General features: G+C 41.0%; 1 protein-coding gene and 1 long non-coding RNA gene across 2 annotated transcripts; one reads left to right on the forward strand and one right to left on the reverse strand.

The window, feature by feature from the left end:
* The first annotated feature begins 3520 nt into the window (after positions 1-3520).
* LOC118826933 lies at positions 3521-7768 on the forward strand. Its single transcript, XR_005008822.1, has 3 exons — positions 3521-3678; positions 4541-4602; positions 6088-7768. It is a non-coding gene; the product is annotated as an uncharacterized LOC118826933 (long non-coding RNA).
* A 3912-nt stretch (positions 7769-11680) lies between these two features.
* Positions 11681-16276, reverse strand: LOC118826928. The gene is made up of 4 exons (XM_036598011.1): positions 16203-16276; positions 14545-14841; positions 14145-14435; positions 11681-12078 (listed from the first exon to the last, which is right to left on the reverse strand). Exons 1-4 carry the CDS (start codon positions 16261-16263, stop codon positions 11813-11815), a joined length of 915 nt encoding a protein of 304 aa, XP_036453904.1. The 5' UTR covers positions 16264-16276; the 3' UTR covers positions 11681-11812.
* Positions 16277-18192: the final 1916 nt, after the last annotated feature.

The following is an 18192-nucleotide window of genomic DNA, read 5'->3' on the forward strand; positions in this document are numbered from 1 at the left end:
GGCCTTCCTAATGAGCTGAACCAGGTGTGTCTCAGGTGTTATATGCACCTGTATGCAAGGACAACACCTGAATCAGGTGCCTTGCATGTAGTCTCCACCATGGTTTGCTGTGCTGCATGGAGATGCTCCAGTTGCTCGGAGAAAGGAGTAAGAATGGTTTTCCCCACTGACACAGAGCAGAGGAACAAAAATCGCTGGCTCAAGTCAGCAGGAGCAGCTACTAAACTACTTACCATCACTAAAGATTACAACAACAAAAATGACACTGTGTCCACACCACTGTGAAAAGCCTAATGTTTTGTTTATTAAAAATAAGGAACAGGGTGAGGGTGCTGTGTCCACTGATTCCCCCATGGTTTTTTGTTTTTTGTTCTGAAAGAAAGTGAGAGAAGGAGAAAAAGACTAAGGAAGGCTGGTCCACTCAGCACTACTGACCTGCAGCATCACTGGCCCTCCACCATGCAGCTCCCAGTTATCTGATTTATAGTCTTCTTGTTATTATTTTACTGCTGGATTTTTGTCCACTAACTCGTCCTGCAGTTTTCGAGATATTGACACTGTTCCAACTTTGGAATGTCCGGTCTGATCAGGAATGGTGTGCCTGTAGACAGCTTCTTAATTCGACTTTCGCTTTTTGAACAATCCTAGTTAAATTACGTTTTTTTTTTTCCCCATAGGAATGAATGGGGTAAAAGTTGCATGTCTGCTGGACTTCTGCTCGACTGAAAGACACTTTTGCATCCACTACCTCAGGGCAGGCCTCCGAGCATGAATTCAATGTTGTTCTGACCTGCACTGTCTTTTTTTTCCCCCTCATCCCACCAAACTGCATGTCCTCACTCAGGGAAGGTCCCCAAGCTCTAATCCACAGTCTTACTGACCCGCACTCCTCTATGGGTCATTTTTTCATCCCTCATACCTCCCATAGAGTCCCATTCATTTTCAACAACATGTAGCTATTGGCAACCCCCTAAAAACATTCAGTAAACAATCCACACATCATAGCAACCGCTTATTCTAGTTATCAGCGGCCTTCGTGGGCAGGGCTAAGAGAGCGCAGACGTGAATGCTGGTCCATTGTTTTAAGCTCATATTTGTGGCTGAAAGTCAAGTCAAGCACTCATTTCTGAGCATGAGGTGGGGTTGTGGAATAAGGTGCAAAGATTATTTAACATGCTGTGATCTGTGAGTAAACGCAGTCACACTTAAGGTTGCTCCTGTGATCCAGATATTTCCTGAAGCCCACCTTTCCACATCTTTAGCACACATACACACCGATCATCACTTGAACCACCCCTTCCTTAATCAAGACTTCAAGGCTTCAAAGATAATTGGAGTAAGTCTTCCTTCAGTTGAGTCTTTATTCTCAGTGCACTCAGGAATCAAAGAGAACAATTACAGATTCTCTCATCCAGCAAACCATCAAACCAACCACTTCCTTCTGGGAGACAGAACAGCTCTTTCAAAACTAAGACAACCCTCTCTAAGAACAGCCTTTTTCCTACTGTGATAAAGTCACTAAACTCTTCTGAGGAGTGTTTATCACTGTCACATCCACTGCAAGTGGTTCCCCTCTGCGCCTACAGAGGTCGCTCTCACCAGAACACTAAGTTCTATCACCTGTCTCTCATTGCTGATCTAGTTTTGTGTACATTTAGACCTCAGCGTTGTTTGTACTGATCATGCCGAGTAGTTCTGAGTGTTATTACTGCTGTTCTGCTTCCCTGGTTTCACTCTTTGCTCTGGACTTTGGTTTTTTGAGTTTTGGATGGTGTTATTGGCTTAAATGCTCTAATGGTTTAAAAACCTGCTCGTCTTCTGCCTCAAAGGTCAGTAATTCTGAGTTTGCTTCAATAAACATACAGCTGACTCCAAACTACAGCTGTGAACTTGTCTGTCTGTGAGATTTCCAGCCTTTGTAAGAGTAAACAGATAGAGCTACTGTGTAATCCACTTTCATTACCCAATTTACAGTTTCCCTCACTGATGCTGCTTAAACCCGTTGCTGTGCTGAATTGAGTGCTGTGTGTTGATTTATTCATTTATTTGTTTTATAATTTGATCAGTTGTAAGATTTGTTTTTGTTTATTTGTTTGTTTTATTTACTTTTGATATGTCATTTTGGGTGGAGTGTTAAGTCTCCAGTGTGAATCTCTTTATGTTTGGGAACTACTGAAAGCTGTATTAGTAATATGAGTGTGTTTGAGATCACAGACAAGCCTTTCTTTGATTCATGATTCAGTGTTATTAACTCTAATAAGGTGTTTTAGTGACACAGTTGGACATTTTAAGCTTATTTAGGGAAGAGTAGTAAGGAGTGGTCTGCTGTTTGGGGCTGGTGGGTCGATCTCAGTGGAAGCAGGTCAGCCCTCTCAGCCTCTCTCTACTCTTCTAGTCTGTGTCCTCCTTATTACTTCTGTGGTGAAAACAGTGAATGTACTGAACACGTTTTCTCCAACTGTGTCCGTTTCAGGAATTTTCAGAATGATGTAGTGAAGGATAATGGACAGACAAATCACAGTATATTCATCTTTTCAACTCCTTGAGACCACCGGTGGTTCCAAAACGCACTTAGTCATATTCTTCATAACTTTCATATTTCATAAGCTACATTCTAAAGGTGGGGGTTGTATGAGGCTGTAACTGTCTTCTTTCCAGTCCAATAGATAATGATGTCATTTTAAACCCTTATAATAAAAGAAGATGAACTCTGTTTTTTTTTCTACTGAAAGTCGACCCATTTTTCCACAAATCTGGGCTGTAAACTATAAACAGATGGTGTCTCTTCAGTGATCTGATCTGTAAACATTATTTTTATAAAATAATACAAAGAGCGTCTAAGATTTTTGGATTTCAGCAGTAAATTGTGAGCATATAGCGATATGTGTATCATAAAACACATGTTCTGTTAATTTGAGGGGATCTTTTAGAAAAAAAAATAATACAATAAAAATTTACATTTATTTCATGCAGTTACTGAATAATTTGCCTTAATATTTGGTCATGTAAACTCAGATGGACAAACCAAAATATACCCTGGAGAATAAGAGGTTAAGGATGGAAAGTTGTGATTGTTTGTTTTATTACTTTTCACATTACTAAAGACTTTTTCTGTGTGAATATTTTGTTCATAAAATCAAATTTAGAATCTTAGCATATTTGAAGACGTTTTAATATGAAATTTAAATATATTTATTGTAAAAGCATCTAAAGTGATGAACATCTTTACAAAATTGAAATGTGTTTGAAGATTGTTATTGTTGTTATTATTATTATTATTATTATTATTATTATTATTAGATTAGTATTTACCTCAGACACGTGTCTGTTTTTATATATTTGTTTTATACTTGTGTATTTCAGTTCTATTTTATATTCTGCTGGTAATTCTCTTATTCTACAGTATACAGTACTGTATCAAATAAAAACTGACCAATCAAAACCAAGAAACACCAAAGAATCTTATCGGTTTGAATATAAGGGAGGGTCACTGCCTCACTGGACTCTGCAGGGTCTGGAAGGATGTAGACGACGGTGAAGCTGATCTGTGAAAACAGACTCACAAACAGAAAACAGAGTTACAGAAAGAGAGAACAGAATCTCTCGTGAGGGACTGTGTGGTGTTACTGGAGATCAGTGAGGTCTTTATGAGAAGCACCGTTCCAGTCAGAGAGAAAGGTGAGTACTCAAACTGCAGTAACGTGTTTTAAACGTGTTTGTGAGTTTGTGGAGACGCTGGACGAGTCTGCTTTTCTTATCTTTATCTAACAGAGTGCTGAGCACTGCTGTCTGTTTCAGATACAGAGCGCTGCCCACTCTGCAGCTTCAGGGGTTAGTTTAACATTAGAGTTACTGCTAAATAGTGTTAATGGTGTTACTCTACCTGTACTGAACTGGTCATGGTTCTGGTGTCATCATGGAGCAGAACTTCCTGTTTTTATTTATATTTATAAAGATCTATTTTTGATATTCGTCCTTTCAGCACTAGCTTTTGATCTGACTGTGGTAGCCAGTGAATGGATGAGGCTGAAGTTGGCTTCCTGTTCATCAGCTTCTTGTTCCAATTTTCCCGTTCCACCTTAAATGGTGCAGCCTTATGTTTCCAGAATGTAGCTGCTGCACCATTTAAGGTGGAACGGGAAAATTGGAACAAGTATCTAACGAATAACAAACTGACTTCAGTTCCTTGTAAGAAGGTGCTAATCTATATTGAATATACGGATTAGGGAATGCTATGAATTACCTACAATGCTTACTCAGCTTTAAGTTACTGTAAATAAATGAATATAATACTACATCAAGTTAAGATCCCCTGTAGGCTAATGAAATAAGCTTAACGTGAAACCAGAGGAACAACAGTCACATCAACAGGTTCTCTGAGCCTCATTAACCACACGGCCATATCTACACCTGAATATCACACAAACATGAGCGTGGATCACTGCGTTCCTATCCTGCTTTCTGAGTGCACTATTGATATCCATGTCATTTTGGTCAGTATCTTTCTTAAATTGCCACTCTGTAATTGTTCTTAATGCAGACCAGCAGCGATGTTGACCTTCCCAAAATTGCAGCACTGGCTGGACCCAACCCAGCATCAAGGTATGTATATCTATGATCGTCTATATGCATCACAATCACTTTTGTGGTTGGTGCATCATTTTTCATACCAGTCAGTGCAGTTTAGGGAAAGCAGAGGGGTTTTTATGTAAGCATCCTGAACCGGTGACCATGAGCTCTTGGCTGTTAAGCTCACATTTGAGGGATGGAGACATTAGTTAGAGGGAGCTGCTCATCCTTTCCTAGTCTAACCAATCATAAGAAATTAGAATACCTCCATTCCGCTAAGTGTTTAAACCTCAACAGGCTTGCTGGTCCCTTCTTCAATTCAGTGTCTCTTATCCTCCTGTTTCACATAATTCAAAAGCTGATGCTTTGCCAAGAATTCACCAGTGTGACTCTGGAAGAGAGGGTCAGTCATTCATCTCTCTCCTGGTGAATTCTGACTCAGCAACTCCTGACTTCACCTGTTCACCTGTGTTTTTAACCAGTCTGTTTGTGCCTTCAGTTTGTGAAGTACCGTCACCTTGTCGTGCGTACCTTAGCTCAGTTTTGGATCTCTGGTTTTCGACTCTCTGTTTTATGACTGTGGTTTTGGATCATCCTTTTGGCATTAAAGCTCTTAACTCTAGACTTGTCTGTGAGCGTCTGGTTCTGTCTGTCACCTTTACAACAAGCAGAGCACAATGGAGTAAAATACACTTTACAAATGATCTGAACTGGATCAAGTTTAACACATCTGATACAAATGGATTAAAAATGTCTGGATCTCTCAGGATCAGGAAATTTCTCATAGGTTTTAAAGAACTGAGAAAGAATTACATCATTTGAAATCGGCCTTTTTGTTTTTCTTACAATAAAAATCTCTAATAAAAACTTTATCTCTCGTTTGCTGCTCCTTTTAATCTCTCTGTCTTCGTTCTCTCTTTCAGTGTCTGAATCAGCTGATCCTACAGTGAGGGTGAATCTTCATGACTCTGCTACTCTGCCGTGCTCTGAGATGGTCAGTACCTGGAGGGAGATCTCTCTCTCTCTCTCTCTCTCTCTCTCACCATCACTGACACTGATAGTGTCTCCCTTCAGGTACTGACCATAGATCGTCTGATATCCCTCCTTTAATCTACATGAAGTCTGATCACACTCAGCCAGAACATCAGTGGGTTTACTGAACACAGACCATTTGACCAAACCAGAACATCTCTCAGAGCAGGGCAGAGTAGCAGAGTCATGAAGATTCACCTTCACTGGAGGATCAGCTGATTCAGACACTGAAAGAGGGAATAAAGAAAAAGAGATTAAAAGGAGCAGCAAACGAGAAAAAGTTTCTATTAGAGATTTTTATTGTAAGAAAAATTAAAGATCAAGTTTGTCACTGTAAAATAGCCGATTTCATAGCCAATAAGAGTGAAGCTTCAGATTGAGCGTCAGTGTCCATCTGTTTCCTTCACTCACTGTGACTCACAGAACTCCACTGATTTCTATATATGGTGTCAGATTTAAATTCTTTGTGATTGTGTCTCTCCTCAGCCTCGAGTACTACAGTTCAGAAAGGGTGGGTATTTGCACTGGTGGTTACTGCACATGTAGCTGTGATTGTGATGTTAGTGGTGAAGAATGTGCAGCTGAGGAGAGAAAATCAGCAGCTCCGGGAGAAGAATAAAGGGAACAGAAAGAAAAAAAGAAGAAAAAAAGAGACGGTCATTCTCCAATACTGTCCAGGAAGTCTGAGAGATAATCAATAATCAACGTCCCCCCCCACACTCCTCTCTCTCTCTCTCTCTCTCTCTCTCTCTCTCTCTCTCTCTCTCTCTCTCTCTCTGTGTGTGTGTGTGTGTGTGTGTGTGTGTGTGTGTGTGTGTGTGTGTGGTTGGTTGATTGAGTATCAGTGTGGAGTGACTATAGAGATTATATAGTGAGGCTGGGAAGAATGTCAATATAAAATATCAACACGCTCTGCTAAAATGTATTATAATAACCAGGGCTGTAATTATTTATGTTTTAGAATATTCTAAAGAAAATTCTCAAATAGTAAAATATGCTATAACAGGAAAGAATCTTAAGATGATTAAATAGTTGTCTTATCGTTATTTAGTGTTACCTTTATTATTATTGTTATTAATGTCAGTATACTGCAAGATAAAGAAAAAACAATTGTTAAACAATTATTATCATAGCAAGCAGCATAAAATCCTGTTCTGGGGTCCGGCTCATGCTGGCGACCCTCAGCAGGTTTTTCTGAGACTGTAGTGAGTCAGTGGTGAGCGGTGAGTAGGAGAGTATTTAAAATCAGACTAACTTAAATTCTTAGCTTTTTGGTCACTTTTGGTCAGCCTCTCAAAAGCACTTTGCACCCAGGCATATGCTAGACTAAGCTGTGTTGGTCTTAAACCCCGGAGCCCCCCATTTCCAAAAAAGTTGCAATGCTGTGCAAACAAGGACAGCATTTCAGATATTTAAATATGCCCATTTTGAATTTGAAGCCATGTTTCAAAAAAGTTAAGACGGGGCAACAAAAGACTGTTAAAGTTGTGTAATGCTAAACAAAACACCTGGTGGAACATCTCACAAACAATTAGATTATTGGCAACAGGTCTGTATCATGATTGGGTGTAAAAGGTTTTAGATGTAAACATAAGGAGGGGTTCAAATAGTGGGATCAAATAGTGGAACAATTCAAGAATAACGTTTCTCAATGTAAAATAGCAAAGAACCTGGGGAATTCTTCATTTACACATAAAACCATTAAAAGATTCAGAGTACCTGGAGAAATCTCTGTATGTATGGTATAAGGCCGAAAACCAATACAGGTTGGTCATAATCTTCGGGGCCACAGGCAGCACTGCATTAAAAATAGACATGATTCTGTAACGGAAATCACTGCATGGGCTCAGAAACACTTCTGAAAACCACTGTCTGTGAAAACAGTTCATCACTGTTTCCACAAATGCAAGTTAAAACTCTAAAACGCAAAGAAGAAACCAAATATAAACAGGACCCAGAAACACTGCCACCTTCTCTGGGCCTGAGCTCATTTTAGATGGACTGAGTGTAAAAGTGTCCTGTGGTCTGATAAATCAAAAGTTTAGATTCTGTTTGGAAATCATGGACACTGTGTCCTCCGGGCTAAAGACCACTCAGCTTGTTATCAGCACAGCCAACATGATGGTATAAGGGTGCATTAGTGCACATGGCATGGGTGACGTGCACATCTGTGAAGGCACCATTAATGTTGAACAATATTTACGTTTTGGCAACATATGCTGCCATTCAGACGATGTCTTTCTCAGCAAGACAATGTCAAACCACATTCTGCATGTATTACAGCAGCATTGCTTCATATTAAAAGAGTCCAGGTGCCAAAGTGACCTGCCTGCAGTCCAGATCTGTCACTGCTGATAACATTTGGCACATTATAAAACCTGAAATACTGTATCACACAAGAATAAGAAAACATTTCACTTTCAAAACTACAGCAGTGTCTCCTCAGTTACCAAACACTTACAGATTGTCAAAGAAGAGGAGGAGAAGAAAAGCTTTAGCAGGAAAAGCTTTAAAAAGATGCAGATGTAAATGTTTCAACCAGTTTAAATACAACATAAGTTCCATAAAACAGCTTGTGGTGTGATTGGTCTAATGAAGTTTCTCCTGAATCTGATTATCTGATTATCTGTAAATATGAATCTGCTAACAGCTCTGGAACGTTTTACTTTAGTGTGACAAAGGAAGAGGATTCATATGTTATTCTTTACAAATCTGTAAAATCTGAAAGACTCATTATTTACTCAGGATTATTGAGAATATATTTGTTATTGTTATTTTGTACTTTAATGTAGACACTGTGTGGTGTGAATTCTTACACTGATGAAGTCTTGGAGTTTTCACTTTACACTGTTGTTCAGTTCTGCTGTAATCAGTTCTCGGTCAGGTGATGGAGGCTGTAATGATGACCTGACTCAGGTGTGTTTACAAACAGAACACAACAACAGTGTGTACTGACTGTGTCCATTAGAGAACCAGAATGTCTGTATATTTTGTCATGGAAAACAAATGTTTGTATTTATGTATAGGTTATGCTTTTCAAATAAACTGAAAACAAGATTTTGTTTTTGGAAAATGTTCATGTCAGCTGAGTGACATACATTTCTGATTTCTTTAACGGGATCATTAAGAGGTTAATAAGACTCAGATGTGTCTGAAGAGGATCTGATAACTCAGATATTTAAAACATCTTTATTATTCTGCAATCCTGTTATGACTTTATTAACACACAGGACATTCCCTCCATATAGTGCAGCTCTATGACGAGTCCTCATTATCAATAATCCTTTCTGTACATTCTTACATTACTGTCCCAAACTGACCCTGATAAGGGACACTAACCAAATGATCTGCACACACTTTACAGTTTGTTTATTATTTGATCTGCAGGAGACTTTCAGTACAGCATGGTTAACAGGAGGAATTATTTTCATTGCTTAAATATTAAAAGCAACTGAGCTGCTGAAACAAGACAAACAGAAGAGAAAGAGAGCAGCCAATGCTGGAAGAGCAGAGTGAAGTGTGGAGGAACAAACCAGTCATGATGTAAACCACACCACCTATACAACACACAGTACCCCCCACCCCCACCCCCACCCCCAAACATTACTGAGACTGTACTTAGACCCCTGAAGACTAGACTGAAGGAAGTGTATGGTGTAGTACAACATTCAATTCAGTACAACACAGTTTAAATTCTACATGCTGTAGTTAGTTATAATATTAAGATTCTCTTCAGTGCATTTGGTTTGACAAATTTAGGCCCTTCAGTAAAGAAGCTGTTGCTTTTTTTTATTAATGAAAAAGAATTTAAGAATTCTCGTCTCGCTTGCAGTGTTTACTGTCTGTGTGGAGTTTGCCTGTTCTCCCCGTGTCTGCGTGGGTTTCCTCTGGGTACTCCGGTTTCCTCCCACAGTCCAAAAACATGCAGACATGCTGAATTGCCCCTAGGTGTGAGTGAGTGTGTAACTGTGTATGTCTGTCTGTCTGCCCTGCGATGGACTGGCGACCTGTCCAGGGTGTATCCTGCCTTCCGCCCAGTGACAGCTGGGATAGGCTCCAGCACTTTTAGATGATGTATTTATGTATTTGGTTTTAAAATGCTAGGCCCTGCAGTTAAGACGTTATTAAATTTTTGATGTTTAACAAATTAATTAAAATTAAGCCCTAAAGTCCATTCAAATTTGGCTTGCTGTCGTTGCTTGCAATAATAAGAATTATTAACCTCTTTAATGCATTTGGTTTTACAATTTTGGCTCCTACAGTTTAGAAACTATTTACTTTATATGTAAATACTGATATGAGTAGGATGAGTTTGTAGAGGACGGCATTAGTAATGAGTGATTAGTGATTATCTCAGTATTAATGAAGGAGGACCTGTTGAAACAAACTCACCTTCAGAGACTGTTATGTGGACAAAACAACCCACAGCGCTTTGTGGAAAATGGACGCTCTACTAATTATGATATCTAATGAAACTGCATTGTTTGAACACCAAACTATCAGCTCAGTGAACGATCCACTCCAGCATAGAATATCTTTAAGTAACATTCAACTAAATATCCATTAAATTGGAGTTGCACTGGAGCCACACTTGTATAATCTGAGACTTTACACACCTGCTTTAATGAGCTTCTCACTTTGCTGCACTGCAGAAATGTCTGACTGCAAGTTCATTTTTTCTCCAAATCTCCAAACGTACTGAAGTAGAAATAGAAAATACCTTGCTGAAAAAAACATGTGTCCCCCAAAAGGGGCTTTTCAGAGTTTGACAGTGAAGTGCATGAATAGAGAAGCTTCAGTTAAGAGTGTTAGTGGAAGCTTCTAAAGCTCTGCAGATGACCAGTAGACAGATCTGGAGTCTCCACACACACATACACTATATTGCCAAAAGTATTCAGTCACCCATCCAAATCATTGAATTCAGGTGTTCCAATCGCTTCCATGGCCACAGGTGTATAAAACCAAGCACCCAGGCCTGCAGACTGCTTCTACAGACATTAGTGAAAGAATGTGTCGCTCTCAGGAGCTCAGTGAACTCCAGCGTGGTGCCGTGATAGGACGCCACCTGTGCAACAAGTCCAGTCGTGAAATTTCCTCACTACTAAATATTCCACAGTCAACTGTCAGTGGGATTATAACAAAGTGGAAGCGTTTGGGAACGACAGCAACTCAGCCACGAAATAGTCGGCCACGTAAAATGACAGAGCGGGGTCAGCGGATGCTGAGGCGCATAGTGCGCAGAGGTCGCCAACTTTCTGCTGTCAATCGCTACAGACCTCCAGACTTCATGTGACCTTCAGATTAGCTCAAGAACAGCATAGAGAGCTTCATGGAATGGGTTTCCATGGCCAAGCAGCTGCATCCAAGCCTTACATCACCAAGCGCAATGCAAAGCGTCGAATGCAGTGGTGTAAAGCGCCGCCACTGGACTCTAGAGCAGTGGAGATGTGTTCTCTGGAGTGACCAATCACGCTTCTCCGTCTGGCAATCCGATGGACGAGTCTGGGGTTGGTGGTTGCCAGGAGAACGGTACTTGTTTGACTGCATTGTGCCAAGTGTAAAGTTTGGTGGAGGGGGGATTATGGTGAGGGGTTGTTTTTCAGGAGTTGGGCTCGGCCCCTTAGTTCCAGTGAAAGGAGCTCTTAATGCTTCAGCATCAAGAGATTTTGGACAATTTCATGGTCCCAACTTTGTGGGAACAGTTTGGGGAGTTTGGCCCCTTCCTGTTCCAACATGACTGCGCACCAGTGCACGAAGCAAGGTCCATAAAGACATGGATGAGCGAGTTTGGTGTGGAAGAACTTGACTGGCCTGCACTCAGATACCTCAACCCGATAGAACACCTTTGGGATGAATTAGAGCGGAGACTGTGAGTCAGGCCTTCTCGTCCAACATCAGTGTCTGACCTCACAAATGCGCTTCTGGAAGAATGGTCAAAAATTCCCATAAACACTCCTAAACCTTGTGGAAAGCCTTCCCAGAAGAGTCGAATGTTATAGCTGCAAAGGGTGGACCGACATCATATTAAACCCCATGGATTAAGAATGGGATCTCACTCAGGTTCATATGCGTGTGAAGGCAGACGACCGAATACTTTTGGCAATATAGTGTACATATAAACAACCACTCTCACATACATGTCTCATGAGTGGAGAAGCAAGAGAGAGAGAGCAAGAGAAAGAAAAGAAAGAGAGGATGATCAAGAATGATCTTAGACTGCTCCCTGGTCATTACTGTGCTGTGCCAGTCTCTGCTGTTCTTCTGCCCCTTGATTACCCAGTCCATTCTTCTGAACGTGGGTATTTCCAGTGATATCCGGTCCTTTTGGAGGCTGTGGATTTTTCCTCGTCAGCTGCACAATCACCACCACTAATATCACACACACAGTGAGAAGCACAGCCACTGATACACTCCGCAGTGGAACCGTCCACCCAGACTGAGCAGCTCCCTGATCTCTGCACACACACGGCTGAACATCTACAAACCAAACACACACAAAGATGTACGGTGAGCTTCATTCACACTGTTTAACTCCAGGAAAGTCTGTTTATGCAGCTCCAGATAAAAGAGTGGATACATCCACTTTTAAAAAAACTAAAGACAACATCAAAGCTATAAATAACATATGGAATTATGCAGTAAATAAATGTGTTAAATCAATACAGCCTTGACTCCTTTGCCTTCATGCAGCTTTACACACTCTTAGAGTTCTCCAGGCAGCTTCACGAGGAACCACCTGCTTTACCAACAGGACTGAGGTACCCAAACTTTTGACTGGTAGTGTAAACCATGCAGCATCATATTTTAGATTATACTGTGCAGAAACAGAACTGCAGTGACAGATGTGTTCAAAAAGCTTAATGTACATGAAGTACTGGAGAGGCTGGCTGTACACAGAGGAGCTGATGTACCACAGATAACAACCAACATGATCACAGCTAAACTCCATCACTAAGGCCACAGTAGCAGTTTGCTGACCAGTGAACTTTAAGTTATCAGCAGAACGTATGAAACACTGTGTTCCTTAATTCAGTTCTGGTCCACTAACTAACATCTAAAGGAATAAAGACTCTGAGTGAGAAAGACTGACTTACTGGTGTTGGAGTGACTCAGATGGGTTTGTGGTGCTCTGAGCTGATAGCGTTCTAGCTAAGACAGCACTTACAGCAGGAGTTTACACTAAGAGTGGCTCAGTCCCCAAACCTTACACAGCTGAACGTAACAGGACACTGAAACTGCATTAGCTGTACCTCACCTGCTTTTCCATCGGGAAATACGTAGTGTTTACATTAGATTTTATTCCCACTGGAATCAGATGTTTTTATTCAACATAATACTGCTGTCTTACTGACTACTTTGAATCTTATGCAGCAGGTAATCAGTTCTTATATGCTACAAACACAATCAGGCATAACATTATGAGCACCTCCTTGTTTCTGCGCTCATTGCCCATCTTATCAGCTCCACTTACTATATAGGTGCACTTTGTAGTTCTACAATTACAGACTGTAGTCCATCTGTTTCTCTGATACTTTGTTACCCTGTTCTTCAGTGGTCAGGACCCCAAGGACCCTCACAGAGCAGGTACTATTTGGGTGGTGGATCATTCTCAGCACTGACGTGGTGGTGGTGTGTTAGTGTGTGTTGCGCTGGTCTGAGTGGATCAGACACAGCAGTGCTGCTGGAATTTTTAAACACCTCAGTGTCACTGCTGGACTGAGAATAGTCCACCAACCAAAAATATCCAGCCAACAGCGTCCTGTGGGCAGCGTCCTGTAAGCACTGATGAAGGTCTAGAGGATGACCAACACAAACTGTGCAGCAGCAGATGAGCTATCATCTCTGACTTTACATCTACAAGGTGGACTGACAAGGTAGGAGTGTCTAATAGAGTGGACAGTGAGTGGACACAGTGTTTAAAAATTCCAGCAGCACTGCTGTGTCTGATCCACTCATACCAGCACAACACACACTAACACACCACCACCACATCAGTGTTACTGCAGTGCTGAGAATGATCCATCACCCAAATAGTACCTGCTCTGTGAGGGTCCATGGGGGTCCTGACCACTGAAGAACAGGGTAAAAGGGGGCTAACAAAGTATCAGAGAAACAGATGGACTACAGTCTGTAACTGTAGAACTACAAAGTGCACCTATATAGTAAGTGGAGCTGATAAAATGGACAATGAGTGCAGAAACAAGGAGGCAGTCATAATGTTATGCCTGACCGGTGTATCTTTCAAAGGGAAGAAGTCAAAGGATAGTTTGTTGGTTGCTCACTGCAGCAATGCGAGATCATAAAGCCCAAGGAACGTTATTAATTTGGTAAAGAATGGATTTGGAAAATAATGAGATTTCAGTGGGGGCTGAGATGAATAACAGGGTCTTGCGTCACAACCAGCTCAGCTCTTCTGTACTAGTTAGACCTTCTCTGGTTAGTGTGCTGCGGCCTCACACTGACCGGCTGACGGACAAAATCTGGGTACAAGTTGAAGGTGTGGAAAAAAGATTACTGCTGTAAAAGTAGCATTAAATTCATACCCTGGACGGTCACTGTGTAGATATGAATGACCTCTTCATTCCTTTTGTCCATTACAGTATAAACTCCACTATCAGACAGAGTCACTGCTCTCAGCTCAAGAACAGATGTTAGTGATGCTCTCTGTTTATATGAATCTCTACACTGTGTTGATCGTCCATCCACTGTACAGATCTGACCACTGGATTGATTAGCTGCACCTGTGCTGTTATAAATCACCTCCACTGGATCTGATACGTCCAACATCAGCACCAGAGAGTCACCAGGTTTTATCTGAAGTGGTGTTATCAAGGCTGAGAAGAAAAACAGGAACATCAATTTAACAACTGAGTGCACAGTGTTACACCCACATCACTGGATTCGGTCTGCAGAGTTCACGCTAGAAAACAGCTGGACACTTACGCTCAACCTGAAGACGCACATCACAGACATCTTTACCATCACAGTCACACGTGTACCAGCCTCTCTTAGTGAAATCAGCATCAGTGATGGTGAGAGAGAGATTCCCCTTCAGGTACTGATCATGGATCATCTGATATCCCTCCTTTGATCTGCATGAAGTCTGATCACACTCAGCCAGAGCATCAGTGGGTTTAGTGAACACAGTCCATCTGACCAAACCAGAGCATCTCTCAGAGCAGGGCAGAGTAGCAGAGTCATGAAGCTTCACCTTCACTGGAGCAGCAGCTGATTCAGTCACTGAAAGAGGGATTAAGAAATATAAACAATGTGTTAAAGGTAGTGATGTGTCAATCCACACTTTTTCAGTTCCGATCTGATTCTGATACACAACTGCTGACACTGACGCAGATTCCGATACGCTCCCTTAAGAGCTCTGTTTACTTTACTAATATCATACCATTGTTGGTTTTGTGTTTCAGGTTACATCACCAGGCTGAAATAGACAACACAGCACTTCTTATTAGAAGAGCAAAACTATACACAAAGACATTGAATTTAAATGCATTCCAATGGAATTTATTCATGTTGAACTTCACATATAAACAGGTGGCAACAACAGCTGTAATGTGAAATTAAACATATGAAATGCAAAATGGAAATAAACATCTTAAATATCAAAAGCCTTTCTAGAACGTTAAACACAAACAATAAGCTTGGCTGCATCATGTGAACAGGTCAAGTATTGGGACAATCTTTAAAATAAAATAAAGAACAGGATGTCAGATAGCTGGGCTCTAAATGCTCCAACAGGCTGCGACAATCTCACATTTTCCACCATGATGCTGGAGAGCATCAGTGAGAGTCACTGCCTGGTGGTGTCTTCCTGTCTGTTAACGTGAACTCCTGGTACTCTTTGACGTGAAGCCTCTGCAGGTGATTAAACTGGTTGTATTGTCTGATGCAGCCACACTTCCACCCCTCAACACACTGGCTTTACATACATTACAAGTAGCGGTTTTACTTTCCGGCATTTCCAGACTTAAATATCTCCAAACACAACAACATTTTAGACCAACAGCTGATGTTATTTGTTATTTTAGACCAACAGCTGATGTTATTTGTTATTTGCAGACCAACAGCTGATGTTATTTGCTCACTAACTTACAGGCTGAAATTGCTGCAGGTTCATGATAAAATGTGGAACATAATCCGGATCGGTGACGCGTCTCACGTTACATTACATCACGTTGTAATGCATTACGGTGGGTTCATGGTCCAGCACAAGCTGCAGACTGGAATATGGATCAGTAAGTGGATTGGCCCCATCCGTCCGATAACCAATGAATGAAAGATGTCAATATCTGACCCGATACTGATACAGGATCGGATTGGACCCATGTCTACTCATTTACTCCAACAACTACTTCATTTTAAGTAGGTTACTCAGTACGGTGTTGGGCTCAGTATCGCCAAATACTGAAAAACATGTACTCAGCCTGGAAAAATGGTATCTTTGTATCCCCAGTTTCAGTGTTTTAAAATATAATAACATAGTTTTAGAATGAAGCTTAGAGAATTACCAACACGCCAAACAATGAACCTTAGAAACCAAAGGTGAACGTAAAATGTTTAAGATGATTAAGAAGTGCAGGACTTACCAACAGTGAATGTAGTGGTCAGTAACATCAGGACACAGAGAGCAGAACTGCAGGGCTGCATGACTGACCGACACAAAAACACTATTAGCACTGACAAGAAGAGGAGAGCGAAACTGTAATGCAAATTACAAATGCAAAGTACTGAAGCAGAAACAGAGAGCTGTTCTACACCTGCAGCACTTTCCACCAGCTCTGCTGTCATCCACCAGCTAAACCACTGATGATGGTTTCTTACTTTGTTTTATTAGTTATCACGTCTGGTTCTCGTAGGCTCTGTTTGGAGAAGAAAAACAGTTACCAGTGCCCTCCTCATTATTCACAGGACGATACACTGTTTTTTTTCTTTTTAACAAAATTTTCCAAACAAAATTCTGTCTAGTCAATCATATTAATAAGGAAACAGAAAGTATTCAGTGTCACGCCTCAGGAGGACTCAGACTACATTTCCCACAATACATTAGGAGATCATGTGACTGAGCAACTTCCCTCTGAGGCAGAGTCCAGGAGGGACTCCATTGCCCACAATCCCTCGGGAGGTCATATGACTTTGGATGGTTGTGCACGCACCTATCAGCGCTCACATTCACCGGAGTACTAAATACATTCACCTGTGTTTATTGTCATATGACCCACCTAGTATAGTTTATAAGCCCGGGCTTTAGTCTTAGTCGTTTGTTGAACTTGAATAAAGCTCTGTGTACATTTTTTATCCGCGAGCGTCTGAATTCTGTTGCATCGTCACATTCAGTCCCTGAGTGGAGCTGCAGGACTGGACGACTCATCTACAGAGACAAAAACACACCGAGGGAAGAGGAGAGACAGAGGAGGATAATTACAAACTGCCTATAATAAAAACTTCCTCTAGCTGGATTCTCTAGTTAGCTCTGACCAGCAGCAGAGGGGTTCAGGATATTTGAAGGATTTTTAGCTTGACTTTTAGCCCGAGCTGATTCTGTGCCGTCAAATATCCACTTATGTCACGTCTAAGAATTGTTCAAAGCAGCAGTTAGTTTTATTAATGACGTCTAACGTAAGCTTGATGTCAATGTTGAGCCTGACTGTTCTTCTGTTTCTGTTATCTGTTGAACCTGTTATCATTTGGGAAAGGACTGTGGTGTCGGAGCTCCTAGGCCTGGTTAATTATTCAGTACCAGGTATTTAGCCTTTGGTTACGGGGGCTTCTGATGGGCAGGATGGCATTCTTAGGTAAAGAGTGTGAGCCTAGCATTAAACAGGTAGCCTATCCATTACTGCATATGTATACTGTCAGTTATAGTTCTTAAAAAGAAAGAAAATCAGAATCAGCCAATGGGCAAGTCTGACTTTAGCAGTACAAAACAGCACAAAACACTATATTTGATGTTGTATGAACTTAATGAAGTTCATGAAGCATGAACTTTATTTTTTTTGTTAATATACGCTCATTCCAAATTTGATGCCTCCAACACATTCCAAAAAAGTTGGGGCAGGATCATATTTACCACTGTGTTAGATCACCTTTCCTTTTAGCAGCACTAAATAATAGTTTGGGGACTGAAAACACAAACTGATCCAGTTTTGAAAGCAGTATTTTTGTGTCATTCTTCTGTTATATAAGTCCTCAGCTGAGCACCCACAGGGCCTTTGTTGTCATACTGCAAGATTAATAATGTGACACATATTAGTGGGTGCTCAGTCTAACACTTAAACTCTCTGACTATGCAGCCATGTTGCTGCAACATACAGAGTGTGGCTTGATATTGTCATGTAGAAATAAACATGGATGTCTCTGAAAAAGACAGTGTTTGTTTTTCTTCTTTGGCCTGGAGAACATGACTTCCATTATTTCCATAAACAATCTGAAAGGTTGACTCAGATGACCACACACGTTTCCACAGAGCATCAGTCCTTTTCAGATAAGCTCGAGTCCAGAGAAGTCGGCGGCGTTTCTGGACGTTGTTGATATATGACTTCCACTGTGTGTAGTACAGCTTTAATTTGCGTTTGTGGA

Source organism: Colossoma macropomum, unplaced genomic scaffold (genome assembly GCF_904425465.1).
Source record: "Colossoma macropomum unplaced genomic scaffold, Colossoma_macropomum, whole genome shotgun sequence".
Taxonomy (NCBI): domain Eukaryota; kingdom Metazoa; phylum Chordata; class Actinopteri; order Characiformes; family Serrasalmidae; genus Colossoma; species Colossoma macropomum.

Excerpts from the sequence above, each read along its gene's own strand:
- LOC118826928 (XM_036598011.1), bottom strand. The coding sequence starts at position 16,263 with ATGCAGCCCTGCAGTTCTGCTCTCTGTGTCCTGATGTTACTGACCACT. Across the intron at positions 14,436-14,544 it reads TGTGCGTCTTCAGGTTGAGC|CCTTGATAACACCACTTCAG; the intron begins GTAAGTGTCCAG and ends TTTTCTTCTCAG. Across the intron at positions 12,079-14,144 it reads CTACACAGTGACCGTCCAGG|ATGTTCAGCCGTGTGTGTGC; the intron begins GTATGAATTTAA and ends TTTGGTTTGTAG.